This window comes from Kogia breviceps, chromosome X, assembly GCF_026419965.1.
Source record: "Kogia breviceps isolate mKogBre1 chromosome X, mKogBre1 haplotype 1, whole genome shotgun sequence".
NCBI classification, from domain to species: Eukaryota; Metazoa; Chordata; class Mammalia; order Artiodactyla; family Physeteridae; genus Kogia; species Kogia breviceps.
The window spans coordinates 35,970,609-35,992,652 of record NC_081330.1 but is presented as its reverse complement, the minus strand read 5'-3'; the positions used below and the strand labels follow the sequence as shown (position 1 = coordinate 35,992,652).

General features: G+C 46.3%; 1 protein-coding gene across 10 annotated transcripts in view; it reads left to right on the top strand.

Annotated features, from left to right (window-relative positions):
• Positions 1-17,837: 17,837 nt before the first annotated feature.
• Positions 17,838-22,044, top strand: part of TMEM164 (transmembrane protein 164) — a 168,027-nt gene continuing 163,820 nt past the window's right edge. For 3 of the 10 annotated variants that reach the window (XR_010838625.1, XM_059049829.2, XM_067023363.1), the window contains exons 1-2: positions 17,838-17,925; positions 18,656-19,324. Coding sequence is in view for 6 of the 10 variants with exons in the window: in XM_059049829.2 (XP_058905812.1) it covers positions 18,935-19,324 (390 nt within the window). In the remaining 4 variants the exon portion in view is untranslated. Of the gene's footprint in view, positions 17,926-18,262; positions 18,324-18,655; positions 19,325-22,044 lie in introns of those variants that run through there. The other 7 variants (XM_067023365.1, XM_067023364.1, XM_059049842.2 and 4 more) reach the window with 6 other exon arrangements.

Sequence of the window (22,044 nt, the reverse complement as noted above, 5' to 3'; positions counted from 1 at the left end):
AGAGGGTGTGGAGAAAAGGGAACCCTCTTGCTCTGTTGGTGGGAATGTAAATTGATACAGCCACTATGGAGAGCAGTATGGGGGTTCCTTAAAAAACTAAAGTAGAACAACCATATGACTCAGCAACCCCACTACTGGACATATACCCTGAGAAAACCATAATTCAAAAAGTGTCATGTACCACTATGTTCATTGCAGCACTATTTACAATAGCCAGGATATTGAAGCAACCTAAGTGTCCATTGATAGATGAATGGATAAAGATTGACACAGATATACAATGGAATATTACTCAGCCATAAAAGGAAACAAAATTGAGTTATTTGTAATGAGGTGGACGGACCTAGAGTCTGTCATACAGAGTGAAGTAAGTCAGAAAGAGAAAAACAAATACCGTATGCTAACAAGTATATATGGAATCTAAAAAAAAAAGATTCTGAAGCACCTAGGGGCAGTACAGGAATAAAGATGCAGGCTGTGATAATGGACTTGAGGACACAGAGAGGGGCAAGTGTAAGCTGAGATGGAATGAGAGAGTGGCATTGACATACATACACTACCAAATGTAAAATAGATAGCTAGTGGGAAGCAGCCGCATAGCACAGGGAGATCAGCTCCGTGCTTTGTGACCACCTAGAGGGGTGGGATAGGGAGGGTGGGAGGGAGGGAGACACAAGAGGGAGGGGATGTGGGGAATATATGTATATGTACAGCTGATTCACTTTGTTATACAGCAGCAACTAACACAGCAATGTAAAGCAATTATACTCCAATAATGTTTTAAAAAGATGTTTAAAAAAGAAAGAATGATAACAAAGGACGTGAGGAAATACAACCAGTACATATGAGCCTCCCTCAGGAAGATGCTGGGTCTGCCATTTTCCATGCACCTGGGACTAGCTTAGCCTGGAATGAATCAGCTTATGTCTCTATTCAATGGAGCAATTTCTTCTTTCCTGCATCGTGGCATAGAAAGAGACAAATGAGCTAGATAGTCAGGATTCCAAACTGCAGCCCATATTTTTAAGGCCTGTTTTTTTCACACCAACATTCCTGATTTTTTTAAGGACTATTAAAGCTAGAAGGGAATTTAGAGATGAGTGACTAAATCCTTTCAGATTCCAAAAGAGAAAGTAGAGCCCCAAAGAGAGGGAGTGACTAGCCCAAGCTAATCAAATTCAACCCAGGTTTCCTGGCTGCTAGTTCTCTCCTGTGCTTTGAACTATATGACATTTCTGCCAGCCAGCCTTTCCCAGACTGTGTCAAGGGCAGAGCAAGCAACCCAAGTCCTGAAGAGTTCCCTGCTCTGCCCAGTATGCCACAGCAAATTTTTGGCTCTGCCTGAGCCTGTGACATTTAACCACAGACCTTTCTTTGAACCCCTGGAAAAAAGGCAACCACCTGACTGCTTCATGATTTAAATAGCCGAATAATGCCAAATTGAATTTCTGATGACACAGTAAGTGGTAACTTAGGACTACGAGCCAAGAAAACATTTCTCCACTGATAGCCCATTAAAGAAATTAAGGCAAAGTTTAAATCTGGAAGCTGGAGGAGTAATTTGTTAATCTTGAACTTTTTCTTCAGCTGGCTTGGGCTTTCTAGTTGATAAATAAAAGGTTTAATAATGTCAGTTCTGTTCAGTTAGTTTACCCCAAAGCAAAGACCTTTTTCGTGTGTGCTGTTCCTGAAGTTTTTCTTTCTTTTCTTGATATGTACCTGAGATATGTACTTCTAACTGGCTTCCCTTGTAAAAGTATGACTTTCCCATTATTTAAGATTTAATGATGGTAATAATCTTTTGAACTTATAGATCAGCCAGATTGCAGAGCACCTCAGGTGTATATTCTTTAATTAATTAATTAATTAATTAATTAAGGCCATGCTGTGTGGCATGAGGGATATTAGTTCCCTGACCGAAGATCAAACCCTTGCCCCCTGCATTGGAAGCACAGTGTCTTAACCACGGGACAACCAGGGAAGTGCCCTCAGGTGTATATTCTTATTTGTCCTGTACATATACTTGTGAAACAAGGAGAGTTTGGAATTTGTACCTCTCTGCCAAATAGGAGGAAACCAAAGGGTGAAGTCGGTTAGGTAGGAAGTCAAGGGCCCAAGGCTAGAACCTGGATCGTTTTTGTCTCTGAACACAGTGGTTTTTCTCAACTAGTGGGTCAGGTCTCTTATCAAGCGATCCAGTGGAGAGCAAGTGAAAATTGCTGCTAGAGGGATCAAAGTATGTTAGAAGTTAGGGAGCCAAACAACAAAGCAAATAATCAAAGAAAAAAATCCATCAGATACTAAGGAACCATATCAAAAAGTTAGCTTGATGTCTGGAGACTCCAGGAGACTTACAAATAAAGTCCAAAGGTCAAAGTTCAAGGTTATAGAAAGGAAACCCTTAAAATAAAGCCAGGAAATAAGAGTGCAAGGACTGTGATTCTCTGCCTCTCACAGCCCTGATGAAAGAACTCTGCACATTGTGAGAGTTGGAGTTATTGTTGCCTCATGCTGGAGACCCTGAACAGAGAGAGCGTAAAGCTGTGTCCATAAAACTAAACCCATTCAAAATAGTTGTATTGTTTCTACCATGAGAAGAAGGGCTAGCACATAGAAATGGACTTAGAAAATCTAGAAATTTGGAATTGCCTACAAAAATAAAGTAGCTGAACACAAGAGGCTGGCATTAGCTTGGGGTGGAAGGATGATGGAAGGAGAGAGTAGCTGTGTCCAATTTGTGTTATTTGGGGATCAGCCATGGCATTCTGGGCTCAGTTATGATGGGGAGTAGAGGTGAATATAAGGACTTTATTAAACTTTCCTAAGGTGTGGTTGCATCAGAAATGCCCTCCCCACCTCCCACCAAATATTAATTAATGTTCTTTGAGGCCTTTCCAAAACTGGGAGGGCTGGAAATCTTCCTGGGGCTCCTGGAGTCCAGAGGCCAATTTCTTTGTAGTACATACCTCTTTCTGACTCCAGGAAGCCGGCTTCTGCTGCTTCCCAGATTGTATGAGGTTAATGTGTCTTGAACAATTCAGTAGAAATACAACACTGGGGCCCCACTGTTAATATCAGCAGGGGAACATGGTTGGGAACTATAGTGACAGGGGTAAAGAAGGGGCTTCCCAGTTACAACAGTTCCCAGTTTGGCAATGAAAGCCCTGAGGCCTGGTGGGTCCCAAGTGTAACTGGTTTGGCATCTCCTATACTCTTAGTATTTATTTCCTGACATAAGAAGTGATCTGATGAACCTCACAGACAGAAGGGTAAGCAAAATAAGCCAGATACAATAAAGTACATGTTTATGATTCTCCTTATATGGCATTCAAGTTTAAGCAAAACTAATCTATGATGATAGAAATCAGAACAATGGTTGCCTCTGGGGGTGGGGATTGACTGGGTGTGGAACATCAAGATCTGAGTGGTGATTATAGGGGTGTACACATTTGTCATACTTATGGAGCCGTACACTTAAGACTAATAATGCATCTTACTGTATGTAAGGTAACTCTCAATAAAAAAAGAGAACACTTAAAAAGCAATGATTTCTTCATGGACAGCCAGCTCGTCTATCAAGAGCATTTGCCTATGCTTCCCCAGTGACATGATCAGCTGCCAGGCAGTAGTGTATATGGGTTCAGGCTTTGGGGTGAACAGATCTAGGGTGAAATCCAGCTTTGACACTTATAGGCAGTATGACTTGAGCCTCTAGTTTCTCATCTGTAAAATGAGGATCATAATAATAGTACCTATCTCTCAGGTTTGTCTTTCATGAGTCTTAAATGAGATACTGTATACCACTTACTGGTGTTTCATCAGCCTTAGTTAGATATTCTTGCTGTAGTGACCAGACACATAGTAGTTCTCCACTTTAATTAAAAAAAAAGAAGAAGAAAAAAAACATACTAAGGCCCGATTTCCAGAACTTCTGATTACATTGGTCTGGGGTGGGCCCCAGATTCAGTATTTTTAAAAAGCTACTCAAGTTGATTCTTAAGTGTAGCTGTTACTGAACTCAAGTTCATGTGCACAATGCACAGTGAGGCCAAACAAACTGAAACATTGGGGTTCTGAGCAGAGAAAATTTATTGCAGGGCCAAGCAAGAACAGGTGGCTCACGCTCAGAAAACCCAAACTCCTCAATGGCTTTTTTTTTTAAACATCTTTATTGGAGCATAACTGTTTTACAATGGTGTGTTAGTTTCTGCTTGACAACAAAGTGAATCAGTTACACATATACATATGTTCCCATATCTCTTCCCTCTTGCATCACCCTCTCTCCCACCCTCCCTATCCCACCCCTCTAGGTGGTCACAAAGCACAGAGGTGATCTCCCTGTGCTATGCCGCAGCTTCCCACTAGCTATCTATTTTACATTTGGTAGTGTGTATATGTCCCTGCCACTCTCTCACATCGTCACCGCTTACCATTCCCCTTCCCCATATCCTCAAGTCCATGCTCTAGTAGGTCTGTGTTTTATTCCCGTCCTACCACTAATCTCTTCATGACATTTTTTTTTCTTAGATTGCATATATATGTGTTAGCATACGGTATTTGTTTTTCTCCTTCTGACTTACTTCACTCTGTATGACAGACTCCAGGTCTATCCACATCATTACAAATAACTCAGTTTCATTTCATTTTATGACTGAGTAATATTCCATTGTATATATGTGCCACATCTTCTTTATCCATTCACCTGTTGATGGACACTTAGGTTACTTCCATGTCCTGGCTATCGTAAATAGAGCTGCAATGAATATTTTGGTACATGACTCTTTTTGAATTATGGTTTTCTCAGGGTAGATAACCAGTAGTGGGATTGCGGGGTCGTATGGTATTTGTATTTGTATTATTTTAAGGAACCTCCATACTGTTCTCCATAGTGGCTGTATTAATTTACATTCCCACCAGCAGTGCAAGAGTGCTCCCTTTTCTCCACACCCTCTCCAGCATTTATTGTTTCTAGAGTTTTTGATGATGGCCATTCTGACTCATATGAGGTGATGCCTCATTGTAGTTTTGATTTGCATTTCTCTAATGATTAATGATGTTGAGCATTCTTTCACGTGTTTGTTGGCAATCTGTATATCTTCTTTGGAGAAATGTCTATTTAGGTCTTCTGCCCATTTTTGGATTGGGTTGTTTGTTTTTTTGTTATTGAGCTGCCTGAGTTGCTTATAAACTTTGGATATTAATCCTTTGTCAGTTGCTTCATTTGCAAATATTTTCTCCCATTCTGAGGGTTGTCTTTTGGTCTTGTTTATGGTATCCTTTGCTGTGCAAAAGCTTTTAAGTTTCATTAGGTCCCATTTGTTTATTTTTGTTTTTATTTCCATTTCTCTAGGAGATGGGTCAAAAAGGGTCTTGCGGTGATTTATGTCATAGAGTGTTCTGCCTATGTTTTCCTCTAAGAGTTTGATAGTGTCTGGCCTTACATTTAGGTCTTTAACCCATTTTTTTTTTTTTTTTTTTTTTTTTTTTTTTGTGGTACGCGGGCCTCTCACTGTTGTGGCCTCTCCCGTTGCGGAGCGCAGGATCCGGACACGCAGGCTCAGCGGCCATGGCTCACGGGCCCAGACGCTCCGCGGCATGTGGGATCTTCCCGGACCGGGGCACGAACCCGTGTCCCCTGCATCGGCAGGCGGACTCTCAACCACTGCGCCACCAGGGAAGCCCGTAACCCATTTTGAGTTTATTTTTGTGTGTGGTGTTAGGGAGTGTTCTAATTTCATACTTTTACATGTAGCTGTCCAGTTTTCCTAGCACCACTTATTGAAGAGGCTGTCTTTTCTCCACTGTATATCAATCCCTCCTTTATCAAAGATAAGGTGACCATATGTGTGTGGGTTTACCTCTGGGCTTTCTATCTTGTTCCACTGATCTACATTTCTGTTTTTGTGCCAGTACCATACTGTCTTGATTACTGTAGGCTTGTAGTATAGTCTGAAGTCAGGGAGCCTGATTCCTCCAGCTCCATTTTGAGTTCTCAAGATTGCTTTGGCCTTTCGGGGTCCTTTTTGTTTCCATACAAATTGTGAAATTTTTTGTTCTAGTTCTGTGAAAAATGCCAGTGGTAATTTGAGAGGGATTGCATTGAATCTGTAGATTGCTTTGGGTAGTAGAGTCATTTTCACAATGTTGATTCTTCCAATCCAAGAACATGGTATATTTCTCCACCTATTTGTATGATCTTTAATTTCTTTCATCAGTGTCTTATAGTTTTCTGCATACAAGTCTTTTGTCTCCTTAGGTAGGTTTATTCCTAGATATTTTATTCTTTTTGTTCCAGTGGTAAATGGGAGTGTTTTCTTAATTTCACTCTCAGATTTTTCATCATTAGTGTATAAGAATGCCAGAGATTTCTGTGCATTAATTTTGTTTCCTGCAACTTTACCAAATTCATTGATTAGCTCTAGTAGTTTTCTGGTAGCATCCTTAGGATTCTCTATGTATAGTATCATATCATCTGTAAAAAGTGATAGCTTTACTTCTTCTTTTCCTATTTGGATTCCTTTTATTTCTTTTTTTCCCCTGATTGCTGTGGCTAGAACTTCCAAAACTAGGTTGAATAAGAGTGGTGAGTGTGGGCAACCTTGTCTTCTTCCTGATCTTAGTGGAAATGGTTTCAGTTTTTCACCACTGAGAACAACGCTGACTGTGGGTTTGTCATATATGGCCTTTATTATGTTGAGGAAAGTTCCCTCTATGCCTATTTTCTGCAGGGTTTTTATCATAAATGGGTGTTGAATTTTGTCAAAAGCTTTCTCTGCATCTATTGAGATGATCATATGGTTTTTCTCCTTCAGATTGTTGATATGGTGTATCACGTTGATTGATTTGCATATATTGAAGAATCCTTGCATTCCTGGAATAAATCCCACTTGATCATGGTGTATGATCTTTTAAATGTGCTGTTGGATTCTGTTTGCTAGTATTTTGTTGAGGATTTTTGCATCTATGTTCATCAGTGATATTGGGCTGTAGTTTTCTTTCTTTGTGACGTCTTTGTTTGGTTTTGGTGTCCGGGTGATGGTGGCCTCATAGAATGAGTTTGGGAGTGTTCCTCCCTCTGCTATCTTTTGGAAGAGTTTGAGAAGGATAGGTGTTAGCTCTTCTCTAAATGTTTGATAGAATTTGCCTGTGAAGCCATCTGGTCCTGGGCTTTTGTTTATTGGAAGATTTTGAATCACAGTTTCAATTTCAGTGCTTGTGATTGGTCTGTTCATATTTTTTATTTCTTCCTGGTTCAGCCTCGGCAGCTTGTGCATTTCTAAGAATTTGTCCATTTTTTCCAGGTTGTCCATTTTATTGGCATACAGTTGCTTGTAGTAATCTCTAATAATCTTTTGTATTTCTGCAGTGTCAGTTGTTACATCTCCTTTTTCATTTGTAATTCTATTGATTTGAGTCTTCTCCCTTTTTTTCTTGATGAGTCTGGCTAATGGTTTATCAATTTTGTTTATCTTCTCAAAGAACCAGCTTTTAGTTTTATTGATCTTTTCTATTATTTACTTCATTTCTTTTTCATTTATTTCTGATCTGATCTTTAAGATTTCTTTCCTTCTGCTAAATTTGGGGTTTTTTTTTTCTTCCTTCTCTAATTGCTTTAGGTGCAAAGTTAGGTTGTTTATTTGAGATGTTTCCTGTTTCTTAAGGTATGATTGTATTGCTGTAAACTTCCCTCTTAGAAGTGCTTTTGCTGCATCCCATATGTTTTGGGTCGTTGTGTCTCCATTGTCATTTGTTTCTAAGTATTTTTTTTTATTTCCTGTGTGATTTCTTCAGTGCTCACTTCGTTATTAAGTAGTGTATTGTTTAGCCTCCATCTGTTTGTATTTTTTACAGATCTTTTCCTGTAAGTGATATCTAGTCTCATAGCACTGTGGTCGGAAAAGATACTTGATACGATTTCAATTTTCTTAAATTTGCCAAGGCTAGATTTGTGACCCAAGATATGATCTCTCCTGGAGAATGTTCCATGTGCACTTGAGAAAAAGGTGTATTCTGTTGTTTTTGGAAGGAATGTCCTATAAATATCAATTAAGTCCATCTTGTGTAATGTATCATTTAAAGTTTGTGTTTCCTTATTTATTTTCATTTTGGATGATCTGTCCATTGGTGAAAGTGGGGTGTTAAAGTCCCCTACTATGATTGTGTTACTGTCGATTTCCCCTTTTATGGCTGTTAGTATTTGCCTTATGTATTGAGGTGCTCCTATGTTGGGTGCATAAATATTTACAATTGTTATATCTTCTTCATGGATCGATCCCTTGATCATTATGTAGTGTCCTTCTTTGTCTCTTGTAATATTCTTTATTTTAAAGTCTCTTTTTTCTGATATGAGAATTGCTACTCCAGCTTTCTCTTGATTGAGATTTGCATGGAATATCTTTTTCCATCCCCTCACTTTCAGTGTGTATGTGTCCCTAGGTCTGAAGTGGGCCTCTTGTAGACAGCATATATATGGGTCTTGTTTTTGTATCCATTCAGCCAGTCTGTGTCTTTTGGTGGGAGCATTGAATCCATTTACATTTAAGGTAATTATCGATGTGTATGTTCCTATTACCATTTACTTAATTGTTTCTGGTTTGTTCTTGTAGGTCTTTTCCTTCTTTTCTGTTTTTTTTGCCTAGAGAAGTTCCTTTAGCATTTGCTGTAAAGCTGGTTTGGTGGTGCTGAACTCTCTCAGCTTTTGCTTGTCTGTAAAGGTTTTAATTTCTCCGTCAAATCTCAATGAGATCCTTGCTGGGTAGAGTAATCTTGGTTGTAGTTATTTTTCCTTCATCACTTTAAATATGTCCTGCCACTCCCTTCTGGCTTGTAGAGTTTCTGCTGAAAGATCAGATGTTAACCTTATGGGGATTCCCTTGTGTGTTATTTGTTGTTTTTCCCTTGCTGCTTTTAATATGCTTTCTTTGTATTTAATTTTTGACAGTTTGATTATTATGTTTCTTGGCGTGTTTATCCTTGGGTTTATCCTGTATGGGACTCTCTGTGCTTCCTGGACTTGGTTGAGTATTTCCTTTCCTATATTAGGGAAGTTTTCAACTATAATCTCTTCAAATATTTTCTCAGTCCCTTTCTTTTTCTCTTCTTCTTCTGGGACCCCTATAATTCGAGTGTTGGTGCGTTTAATATTGTCCCCAAGGTCTCTGAGACTGTCCCCAGTTCTTTTCATTTTTTTTCTTTATTCTGTTCGGCAGTAGTTATTTCTACTATTTTATCTTCCAGGTCCCTTATCTGTTCTTCTGCCTCAGTTATTCCGCTATTGATCCCATGTAGAGTATTTTTCATTTCATTTAGTGTGTTGCTCATCGTTGCTTGTTTCCTCTTTATTTCTTCTAGGTCCTTGTTAACTGTTTCTTGCAATTTGTCTATTCTATTTCCAAGATTTTGAATCATCTTTACTATCATTATTCTGAATTCTTTTTCAGGTCGACTGCCTATTTCCTCTTCATTTGCTAGGTCTGGTGTGTTTTTATATTGCTCCTTCATCTGTTGTGTGTTTTTCTGTCTTCTTATTTTGCTTATCTTACTGTGTTTGGGGTCTCCTTTTTGCAGGTTGCAGGTTCGTAGTTCCCGTTGTTTTTGGTGGCTGTCCCCTGTGGCTAGGGTTGGTTCAGTGGGTTGAGTAGGTTTCCTGGTTGGGGGGGACTAGTGCCTCTGTTCTGGTGGATGAGGCTGGATCTTGTCTTTTTGGTGGGCAGGTCCACGTCTGGTGGTGTGTTTGGGGATGTTGGTAGCCTTATTATGATTTTAGGCAGCCTCTCTTCTAATGGATGGGGCTGTAGTCCTGTCTTGCTATTTTGGGGGCATAGGGTGTCCAGCACTGTTCATTGCTGGTCCTTGAGTGAAGCTGGGTCTTGGTGTTGAGATGGAGATCTCTGGGAGATTTTCGCCGTTTGATATTGCATGGAGCTGGGAGGTCTCCTGTGGACCAGTGTTCTGAAGTTGGTTCTCCCACCTCAGAGACACAGCCCTGAGACCTGGCTGGAGTGCCAAGAGCCTTTAATCCACATGGCTCAAAATAAAAGGGAGAAAAAATAAAAAGGAAAGAAAGGAAGGAAGGAGGGAAGAAAGGAAGGAAGAAAGGAAGAAAGAAACGAAGACAAAATAAAGTAGGATAAAATATAGTTATTAAAGTAAAAAATAATTATTAAGAAGAATAATTTCTATTAAAAAAACCAAAATGGGTCGGTCTAACCTACTAGGACAAATGGTGAAAGCAAAGCTATACAGACAAAATCTCACTCAGCAGCACACACATACACAGTCACAAAAAGAAAAAAAAGGGGAAAATAATAGTATATCTTGCTCCCAAAGTCCACCTCCTCAACTTGGAATATTTCGCTGTCTATTCAGGTTTTCCACAGATGCAGGGCACTTCAGGTTGATTGTGGTGTATTAATCTGCTGCTTCTGAGGCTGCTGGGAGAGACCTCCCCCTCTCCTCTTTGTTCGCACAGCTCCTGGGGTTCAGCTTTGGACTTGGCCCCGCCTCTGTGTGTAGGTCATCGGAGGGCATCTGTCCTTCGCTCAGACAGGACAGGGTTAAAGGAGCAGCTGATTCGGGGGCTCTGGCACAGGCCGGGGGGAGGGAGGGGCATGGATGCCGGGCGAGCCTGCGGTGGCAGAGGCCGGCGTGACGCTGCACCGGCCCGAGGCGCGGCCCGCATTCTCCCGGGGAAGCTGTCCCTGGATCCCGGGACCCTGGCAGTGGCGGGCTGCACAGGCTCCCGGGAGGGCCGGTGTGGAGAGTGACCTGTGCTCGCACAGGCCTTGGTGGCGGCAGCAGCAACCCTAGCGTCCCACAGCTGTCTCTGCTGTCCGTGCCGACAGCTGTGGCTCGCGCCCGTTTCTGGAGCTCCTTTATGTGATGCCCTTAATCCCCTCTCCTCGCCCCCCAGGAAGCAAAGAGGCAAGAAAAAGTCTCCTGTCTCTTCGGCAGCTCCGCGCCCGTTTCTGGAGCTCCTTTATGCGGTGCGCGTAATCCCCTTTCCTCGTGCACCAGGAAACAAAGAGGCAAGAAAAATACTCTTGTCTGTTCGGTAGCTCCGCGCCCGTTTCTGGAGCTCCTTTAAGTGGCGCGCTTAAATCCCTCTCCTCGCGCACCAGGAAGCAAAGAGGGAAGAAAAGGTCTCTTGCCTCTTCGGCAGCTCCAGACTTTTTCCCGGACTCCCTCCCGGCTAGCTGTGGTGCATTAGCCCCCTTCAGGCTGTGTTCACGCAGCCAACTCCAGACCTTTCCCTGGGATCTGACTGAAGCCCGAGGCTCAGCTCCCAGCCCCGCCTGCTCCGGAGGGTGAGCAGACAAGCCTCTCGGGCTGGTGAGTGCCGGTCGGCACCGATCCTCTGCGGAATCTCTCCGCTTTGCCCTCCGCACCCTGTTGCTGTGCTCTCCTCCGCAGCTCCGGAGCTTCCCCCTCCGCAGCTTCGGAGCTTCCCCCTCCGCCACCCGCAAAGGGGCTTCTAGTGTGTGGGAACCTTTCCTCCTTCACGGCTCCCTCCCACTGGTGCAGGTCCCGTCCCTATTCTTTTGTCTCTGTTTATTCTTTTTTCTTTTGCCCTACCCAGGTACGTGGGGAGTTTCTTGCCTTTGGGGAGGTCTGAGGTCTTCTGCCAGCGTTCGGTGGGTGTTCTATAGGAGAAGTTCCATGTGTAGATGTATTTCTGATGTATCTGTGAGGAGGAAGGTGATCTCTGCGTCTTACTCTTCCGCCATCTTCTCACCTCCCTCCCCCTCAATGGCTTTTGGGGAGAAGTTTTTAATAGGCTAAATTTGAGGTGAGGACTGCAGGATATGTGACTTTCTTCTGATTGGTTGGTGGTGAGGTAACAGGGCGGTGCTACAGGAATCTCCTGCTCAGCCTGAAATTCCCATCCTCCACCTGGGTGGGGCCCTTAGTTCCTGCACAGGAGCTCAAAGATATTGTTACGTGTATCCCTTGGGGAGGAGCCAGAATGCTGCACTATAGGTTCTTGATTCTTCCTCTTTAGTTTCTGCATCCCCTCTCTTCCCTGATTAGCAACTATTTAAATCTGCCCTTTGGTATTCATGAAGGTCTAGGAGGCTGAAGCCTTTTTCCTGAAAACAAGAAACAGGGGACACGGAAAGGCTTCTGTACCTTGGAGAGCCCCACAGGGTCCTGCTTGGTTTCATAGACAGAGGTGACAACCACTGGCCTAGATTCATTCGCAACTCCAATTAAACACCACCACTTCCTCCATGAAGAAGTTCCTGGTAATTCCTGCTCTAGATGTTTTCTCTCTTCTCTGAATTTTTTTCAAAACTGAGGTATATAACTGGTATGTGGTAAAGTGCAAAACTCTCAAGTTTTGGGGTCTATGAATGTTCACATATGTGTGCACCCATGTAACAGCACCCAGATCAAGAAACAAGCATTGCCTACACTCTGGAAGATTTCCTTCACCTTCCCTGTCAGTGCCCCCCAAGAGGAACTGCTGTAGGAGAGGAAAAATAATGTTCCCTCTCCCCTTCTAGGTTCCTGTCTGAGACTCCCTTGCAATAAGACAGATCAACAGGAGAAAAACAAACAGACGTTTAATAACATGTATATGTTTCTGGACTGAACTTTGGGTCTGCTCACCTGCTGCACAGCAAAGCCAATTTACTGACCCCAGGTTGTGGTGAAGGAGAGTCCAGCTTTTATTGCAGGTGACAAGCAAGGAGTATGGGCGGCTCATGCTCAAAAGACCTGAACTCCCCTAAGGCTTTCAGGGAAGGGATTTTAAGGGAAGGTTGCCTCAAAGGCAACATTTGAGGGGAGGGCTGCAGGGTGCATGACTTTCTTCTGATTGGTTGGTGATGAGATAACAGGGTGATATTTCTGGAATCTTAATTATCAACTTTCTGGTTCCAACCAGTCTGGGGTCTATGGTCTATGTGCTTGTGTTCAGTAAGTAGTCACCATCCTCCACCTGGGTGTGTGTGTGTGTGTGTGTGTGTGTGTGTGTGTGTGTGTCTTAGTTCCTGCAGAAAACTCAAAGATATATGTCAGATTGTTATGTATATCTCTTGAGGAGGAACTAGGACTCTGTTTTATCACTGAACTATTGTCATCACTTTTCTTGTTTACCTGCTTTTTCTTTGTTTCTTCATTCCCTCACTGAAACCGAGCAGGACCCTTTGAGGCCCTCCTGGGTACAAATCCTTTCTGTGTCTCCCATTTCTTATTTGTTGGAAAAAGGCTTCAGCCTCTAGAACTTCCCTGAGTACCAAAGGGCAGGTTCAAACAGTTGCTAATCAGAGAAGTAAGGGAATGTATAAACAATGGAGGCTCAATTAAGGAACAATAGTGCAGGGTCCTGGTTCCTCCTCAAGGAATATACATAACAATATCTTTGCGTTTCTTTGAGTTCTTCTGCAGGAACTAAGAGCCCCCCCAACCCAGGTGGAGGATGGTAACTTCAGGCTGAGCACGAGATTTCTGGAGCACCACCCTGTTACTTCACCACCAACCAATCAGAAGAAAGCCACACACCCTGTAGCCCTCACCCCAAATTTTGCCTATTAAAAACTTCTCCCCAAGAATCTTCAGGGAGTTTGAGTTTTTTTGAGCACGAGCCACCTGTTCTCCTTGCTTGGCCCTGCAATAAACCTTTCTCTGCTCCAAACTCTGACATTTCTGTTTGTTTGGCCTCACTGTGTGCTGGGCACATGAACTTCTTAGTAACTGCTTGAGTCTGCTCTTTGGAACTCAGGGAAGGCCTAGGAGACTAAAGCTCTTTTCTACAAACAAGAAATGGGGACACAGAGGGACTTTTGTACTGGGGAGGGACCCGCGGGGTCTTGCTCAGTTTCAGTCCCCCAATTTCTTTGATACTCCTCAATCCTGAGGGGAACAGGGGCAGGACAGGAAAGGGAATAAAGATTTGGATAGAAAGGATAATCATAAACTCAGCATGGAAACAGTTTTAGGGAGACTCAGTTTTGTATACAGTACATGGGAGAGACCCAGGAAAACTGAGTAACTCCCTGAAATGGCACAAGCCACCACCTTAACTACCATCTTATAAAGACAAATAATGTTGAGAGTGGAGGGAGCCAGTTATTCAAGGTGAGTGACCAGGAAAACCACAGTAAACAAGGGTAACATTGTTATGCAGATTTAAATTGTAGCCTCCTCTGCTGATAAGAGTTTCTGGAGAGCTTCTAGAGTTTTCTTCTCTTCCTTGTTCAGAGAAGGAGACACACTTAAAAATGGAGATTTCCCTTATAAATGTAAATATCTCTTACAAAAGGGTAAGTTCTCCTATGTCAGCTGTTTCTTAAAAATAATCAGCCTACAATAATCCTTATGCCAACTAGGCATATTCTGGGGTGACAGATTCTGTTCCCCTTTACTGCTGTGAGTTTTGCCTGGTGTTGAACTACTGAATTCTTACCCTCATTGCCTGTGCAGCTCACTTGAAATATGCAAGATTTGCTCTGGTGGCAGCAGCTCTTACCTGCTTAGTTTGTATTTATACCTCCCTCCTGTATTGTTATCCAGCCTTCCTTGTTTGTTTGTCATGTCTCCCTAGCTAGATCTTAAGCTCCTTGAAGGCAGAGATGGCCTACAAGTCTAGGATATTCCTATACAATATGTAATTTTGTAATAGAGGCTCAGTAAATATTTGTGGAATGAACGCTAGTGTTGAATGAAAGAGGGGGAAAAAGAAGCAGAAAGCAGATAGTCAGATCAAGACAAAGGCTTCTCTCTTCATTCTCCCCCATACACACAGTTTATTTTTACTGATAACATTTTGTATAATATGGGGATTGTGCATTGTTTTTTGCTTGTGGGTGATCATGCACGCATTTGACTTTCAGGTTAGATTGTGCGTAGAAGGACAGGAGTGGATTCAAAGAATATGAAGTGCAGGAGGAGAAAGGGTCAGATGTTCAAGTCAATGAGCAAGCTTGCTCTGGTCCGTGCTGTTGAACCCCAAATTCTAGCCCTCACTCTGCCACAAACTTGCGTGATCTTGGGCAAGTCACTACACCTTTCTGAGCTGCTCGTCTGTGGTATGACAGAGGTAATAAGTTGACTCTTTGCATTCCATAGGTCAGCTGAGTTCATAGCTGGGAAGGTACTTTGGACAAAAGAATTTAGGGTACTGTCTCAACAGGCAGAAAGGTGGCTAGGATCACCAAGCCAGTTAGATCAAGTTTCTGCCTTAAGGTTCAAACATGACTTGGATGAAAGGCAGCAAGGCTGAGTTCCTAGAATCATAGAATCTTAGAGCCGACAGGCATCTTAGAAACCATTCCAGTCCACCCCACTCATTTTACCTGAGTACATGGAGTCACAGAGAGGTGACTTTCCCCAAGTTCCCAGTTCCCTTTTCACTGCGCTTCAAGGTTCTACTTAAAAAACCAAAGTTCATGTGCTCTTGTTACTGTTTGGAGACAAGAAGCCAATGGCCTGTTGTCCCAGCAAGGAAATGAGCAGGAAATTTGTCTGGAGCTTATGAGTTTCCAAAATCTGACCCACCATTTCAGCTCAATCATTGTTTGCCTTTTACCTATGGGGACAACACTCCCGCAGTGTCTGTGCGTAGTGCTTACTGTTTGCCACTCTGCTAGGTGCTGAGGGGGGTTTAGAAAAGATGAAGACCCATCCCTGCTGTCAAAGATCTGAGTGTGGGAGACAGAACTAACAATGAGAGAACAATGGAAGGCAGTATGTGATTCAGAATAAAATGAGTAGTGCAGGCAATAACTGCTGCTGAAGTTCAGAGGAGGGAGAGAGCTCTGGGAGCTGGAGGTGGGGGGTAGGGAGAGTGCAATTTCATGTGGGCTTTGAAGGCTGGGTAGGATTGTTTATGCAGATGTAGGGGAGGGCACTGGATGTGAGTGTGTCTGCACCCATGCAGGCCTGCCAGCGCAGATGTAGAACTGGATGAGGATAACTAATGGATAGCATTTATCGAGCACTTTTTATGCACCAGATACTACATAATGTGCTGCATAATTCAACTCATTTTAAATGTGCATAATCTTAGGAATTAGATAATAGATCACTGATAACCCTTCGGTTGAGAGGTGGAAACTGAGGCACAGAGAGGTAAATTGCCCAAGGTGACATAGCAAGTAAATGGCAGAATTAGAATTAGAATCCTGGTCGTCAAAACACTTGGCTATTCTACACTTGGCAAGAGAGGAATTTGTGCCTCAGGTGAGGAAGTTGGCCTGGCTACAGTCACTAAAGACCATCATCTTGCAAACACAGGACCCTCTAGGCCAAATTCCCAAGGAAGTTCTGCACGGATTAATGAAGCCTTTTGCTGAGTGCTATAACCTCATTCTTACTTCCTTGAAGATAGGAACTTGAGGTCTCAGGCTGCAGTCATTGCCAGGAGCTCCACAGCTTTATCCTTAATGTTACGGTGCAGAGGATTTAACAAAACACCTACGGAGAGTGAACGAGTGAGCTGCTGGATTGAATCAATCCTCGTTTGTTGTTGTTCTTTATTAATTAGCACTTGAAGAGAAGAGCAGGTTGATCAGGTTGATGCTGTACAAAGCTTGGAATTAGACAAGGTTACCTGGCTCTGAGGTTACATGGGGAAAACCAGAGTTGGAAAGGATGGGAGGACAACGGCCTGATAATACAGTAGATTGTATTTTATGTTTTGAGTCTGGCTTGCAGCCAACACCAGAAAGTGTTTCCCAGGCGAGGTGCCTAACTGTGTTTTTCTGGATATTCTCTTTTTGAGTTTTCAATAAATATTAAACCAACACGAGGTAGATTCTTAAAAGGTCTTTTTCCCATTTCCTTGCCCAAAGAAAAGCAAACCACAGTCTATGGGTAGGAAGCAGCAGGGAAGAGGGGCTCCTGTTTCAATCAGCAGCCCTTATCCAGTTCTGGGGCCCCTGCACACCCACACCGTCCTGGCAGGCCTTTCAGTGGCAGGACTCTCGGCCAAGTGCAGGTTGGGAAACAGCTGCTCCGTCGCAGAGAGGGAGGAGGGAAAGAGGTCAGGGGAAGCTTCTTTTCCTCCAGCTAGAGTACGACTGAGCTCGAAGGCGTGGCAGTAGAAAGGGGAGACAGAGGGCCTGGAGAGGGAGTGGCAGCGGTGGGTTGTGTGTCCGGAGGTTAGAAGGAGAAACGCTGGAGCGGAGCAGGAGGGGGAAGGGCCGGGAAAAGTAGGAAAAGAAGCCTCGTCCTTGTATTGGAGAGTACGGCTGTGGGTAGAAAGGTGGGAGAAGACGCCTTCCTGGCCCCGCCCGAGTCTGCTATTTCAGGTCGGACTCTGCTATTTCAGAGGCGAAGAGTAGAAGGTCACACCCAGCAGACCCCCCCAAAGCCAAGCTTGACCAGCTGCTCCTCACTAGACAGGCTCGTCCATTCCCCCAAGAACTTAGCGAGGGCCAGCTAAGCGCCTACTAGGTGGCCGGTGTACAAAGAAATGCCCTGGAGAACCGGGTCGCAGGAGGTGGAGTCGGTCCAAACGGCTTCGCGGAGGAGGCGAATTCCGTAGACAGTGGTGCAAGAAGGTGGCCGTGCACGCGTGCAGGCTCGGCGAGTGCCGAACGCGAGGCAGGCCGGGGGGGAGGGGAAGGAGGCGGGGATTGAGCCCGGGGGAGGGAGGGGCGCAAAGAGGGAGGGTGGGAGGTGTGAAGGGTGGGGGCGGCAAGGGGAACGAGGGAGGCCGGAGAGGGGAAGAGGCGAGGCGGGGTGGCCGCGGCCCGAGGGGCCGAGCCGGACGGGAGGGGGAAGGGGCGGCGGCGGCGCGGGGGAGGAGAGAGGGAGGGGAAGAAGGAGGAAGCAAGCGCGGCGGCCGCAGGGGGAGGAAGACGGGGAGGAGGAGCCGTGCGCGGCGGCCGCGGCAGCCGCCGGGGGAGCCGAGTGCCGGGGCGCGGGGAGCGCGGGGATCCAAGCGGGCGCCCAGCCGGGGACGCAGGCCGACTGCCGGTGAGTGGAGCCCCGAAGGGCGCGGCTGTCAGTCCCTGGGGCCAGGCGGGAGGCGCGGGAAGATGCGGCGCCGGGATGGAGGGAGGGGGCCGGCCGGAGCCCAGCCCCCGGCTGGCCCGGCCTCCCGCCCGCCTTCCCTCCCTCCCTCCCTCTCTCCCTCCCTCCCTCTCGGCTTCCTCCCGCCGCTGCCCGCGCGAGGGGGGCAGGTCCCGGGCGGGCCGCGGGCTGGGGGAGGTGCTGCTCGGAGGGCGGGCGTCTGGGCCGGGGGGTGGAGCTGGGGGCTCGGGGGTGTACCCGGGGGCGGGAGGCTGGACAGGGACGGCTCTAAATTGGCTCGGAGGGGCCAGTCGGCGGCGAAGTTGCTCGCTGCGGGCAGAGACGGCCACGCGGTTGCAGGAGTAAGCGAACCCCCTGTGGCGAGTGCGTGAGACGAGGAGTCCGGCGTTCCCGCCAGCCCCGTCGCCCTCCCCGCCTGCCCGGCCCCGCCAGCTCCCCTCCTGGCCTCCGCGTGTCCCCTCGCCGTCGCCCCCGGTTCGCTCCCGCCGCGCTGCCGGGTCCCCTCGGCCCTCTCCCTGACCCTCCCGGCCTCCGACTTCCCCCGACCCCTGCTTGCTTCGCCACTGCCCCTGTTCTCCTTTTCTTCCCTCGCTAGTTACCCCTCCCCGCCTCGTAAATTCCCGATGCAATTGCCTCTTTGAGACCTTTTTTTTTTTCCTCTCCTTCCTTTTAGATTGGCCAACGGCTCGTTTCCACCCTGCCTCGTTGGTGGCCACTGGAGAAGCGCGGGGGGCTCCCCAGACAGCCGTGGGGACAAGTTAGAGCCAGCACTTTGCCCCGGGCCTCGCGTGTAGCTTCCCGTCCCCTGCTCTAGGTGCCCTGGTGTCCGGAGGGGGTGCGGGTGCGGGGGTGTGCCCTCCGTACATGTCCCACCACCCGGGCCACCCTCTGGGCTTGTGTTCCATCTCGCTCTTGCTTCCTGCACGGTGGTCGAGGGGAACCACTTTGCATCATGTCCCGGTATAGCTACCAAAGTCTCCTGGACTGGCTCTATGGGGGCGTGGACCCCAGCTTTGCAGGCAATGGGGGCCCCGACTGTGCTGCCTTCCTCTCTTGGCAGCAGCGGCTGCTGGAAAGTGTGGTGGTCCTGACCCTGGCCCTGTTGGAGATCCTGGTGGCCCTGCGGCACATCCTGAGGCAGACGAAGGAGGACGGTAGGGGTGGCCGTGGCTGCCAGCCAGAGCAGGTGACCCAGCGGCCAGAGGAAGGCAAAGAGAGCCTGAGCAAGAATCTGCTCTTAGTAGCCCTGTGCCTGACCTTCGGGGTGGAGGTGGGCTTTAAGTTCGCCACCAAGACCGTCATCTACCTGCTCAACCCCTGTCACCTGGTCACCATGATGCATGTGAGTCTGTTGACTTCCCCCCCACCCCACCCCGGGCAGCCTCAGCCTCTGCCTCTGCTCAAATGATCAGAGTCATTTGTGTGCTCAGGACACTTGGCAGTGTAGAGCACCTCATCCCTGCGGGAAGTGGGACCCTCACAAATGATTTTCCAATGAGGCAGTTTGTGTGCGGATTTAAGATTCGGCTCTCTTCTACCTTTGCACAATGCGTCAGCTCCACGGTGGAGGTGGGCGCTTGGAAAGACTAGCACTCAGGCCACGGCCCCTCCCCTCCCAGGCCTGGCCAGGTCTTTCACAAGCAGGAAGTCCAGCCCCAGCCAGGTGCCCTTTCTGAATCACCAGTGGGGGACCATGGCCCAGTCCCCCATTACCTCTGCCACAGGTAATTTCCCAGAGGCCTGGTGACATTCTTTCCTGGAGGTGGTCACATAAGGTTACTGGTCTCCACTGTACTTTGGGGAAATCCTTTTACGGGTTTCTCTTAATGACTCTTTCATTTGGGAGTTTACGCTCTTAGGGTGAGGTCTGCCTTTGAGTTCTGTGGTGTTTGTTGAAGCAGCACCAAGCTCCTACTAACTGCACTCTGAAGCCGACCCCAGGCAGACTCATGAACTTTTCTCTGTCCATGGTGAGAGGGTATTTATTTCCTGCAAACCTCTCCATCTTACCACTCTTATTCTCTCTCCTGAGGTCACGGTCCAGGGGTGCCCAGACAGCTGATTTCTTTACCTCCCATTAGCGGCGCTGAGAAAAACAAATGAGATTGAAAAGGAAAGTTGCCAAATACATAAAAATAATCTGGGTGAGGACCAAGAGCGAGACTGTCTTTCTGTACTCAGCCTGTGTAGAGAGATGTTCTAAAACTATAAAATCATGGAGGAGGAGGAAGAGGAGAAAGGGAAAAAATATCTTTTTTTAGATTTCAGGCTGTGGAAAACCTGGTGTGTTTTATGCAGGGACAGTTTTGAAACCTGTCATTAGCATCTTTATTGCTTTTATATTTGTAAAAGGTTATTCTCAGGAGCCTTGTGATAACCCTGTGTAGGGCAGGAGGTCGAGATGCTTATCTCCATTTTAAAGGCTTGGTGGAGTCCAGGGTTGGGAGGTCGCTCCCCTGTAGCCAAAAGATGAATTAGCTTTCCGGGTTGGAAAGGTAATCCACCCTCTTTAGGGTTGTGGAATGGCAGGGCAGTCTCTGGGGGGAGGCCAATGCTGATCGGCATGGCGCTGCCTACTTGTGGCTGGCATGCTTGCTAGCTCTGTGTTCTAGGAACTCCTTTGATGGCAGGTTCCTGGCCTCAGTTTCCCAGTCTGTAAAATGTGAATGGCCACAAACCCCTTCCAGTCTTGTAGATGTGGCAAGGAGGTGTAGACAACTTTGGAATAAAGCAGCTCTTATTGATGGGATGGCTATAAGCATCACGCAGGGTTGGAGTGGGTAACATTTTCCAAAGAGGACTTCTTGGGAAGTGATGCCATTACAGGAAACCCAGAGGGCTCTCCCAGCTAGACCTTCTGTGTAAATTTGAGCCTGTCCTCTTTCTTTCTTTTTTTTTTGATGAATGGGCTTTTTGTTAGTGAAAGGAAACAACGCATCTCACCCGCTGCTATGTGAGGCTCTTGGGACAGGAGAGCTTTTTTTTGGATGGCAGGTGGTGAGGGTCAGAGGGTGCCTTTTCTACAAAGGGGTCTTGAGGCCTCTGACAACCACATACGTAGAAGGTCAACAGGTCTTCGTTTCTGCGCATGGGCTTTCCTCTAGTTGCAGCGAGTGGGGGCTACTCTTTGTTGCGGTGTGCGGGCTTCTCACTGCGGTGGCTTGTCTTGTTGTGGAGCACGGGCTCTAGGCACGCAGGCTTCAGTAGTTGTGGCATGTGGGCTCAGTAGTTGTGGCTCGTGGGCTCTAGAGTGCAGGCTCAGCGGCCATGGCTCACGGGCTTAGCCACTCTGTGGCATGTGGGATCTTCCTGGACCAGGTCTCAAACCCGTGTCCCCTGCATTGGCAGGCGAATTCTTAACCACTGTGCCACCAGGGAAGTCCAGCACCACGTTTTTTAGTGCAGAGGGTTTTAGAAGACGCTGGAGACTTCATTCTTGCATTAATTAGTTGTGTGACTTTGGGGAAAGTACTTTTCCTGGGTCTCAGTTCTCCCAGCTGCAAAACGAGGCAGAGTTGCATTCCTAGCTCTTGACAGCCTATGTTCTGTGATTCTTTTCTCCATAAGCAGAGTCCGAGGATGCCACAGAGAGCTATTCTAGAAATGCTTTTGGCCTCCTTTCCAATTTCAGGTGGCCTTGTTCATCTTCTCATCTATGTTCATCTTTTGCTCCCTGTGTCTTCCCCGTAAAGTACACCTGACCAGGCCACCCTTAGGGACACACGTAGATGATGTTGGCACTTGGGGCTGACAGCTGCAGAGAGATAGATGTTTGGGGAACTAGGGACTGATTCCTGTTACTTGTGCTTTTGCTGTTGTCCTGTGCTTAGCTTAAACTCTGAAGCTAGAGGGTGGGGACAAAGAACAGAGTCAGGCTGAGGAATTCTTGAGCCAGAGCAGGATTGCACTGCTTTGTCCTTTACTCCTCAGTCACTGCTTTGTGTCATTTAAATAGTAACTTCTGGCCTAGTGGGGGATTTAGCCTGTGATAAATCCAACATTCCATACCTTACCTGTGGCTCTTCCTGGGAAGCAGGGACGTATGGATTTTTAAACGTTGAT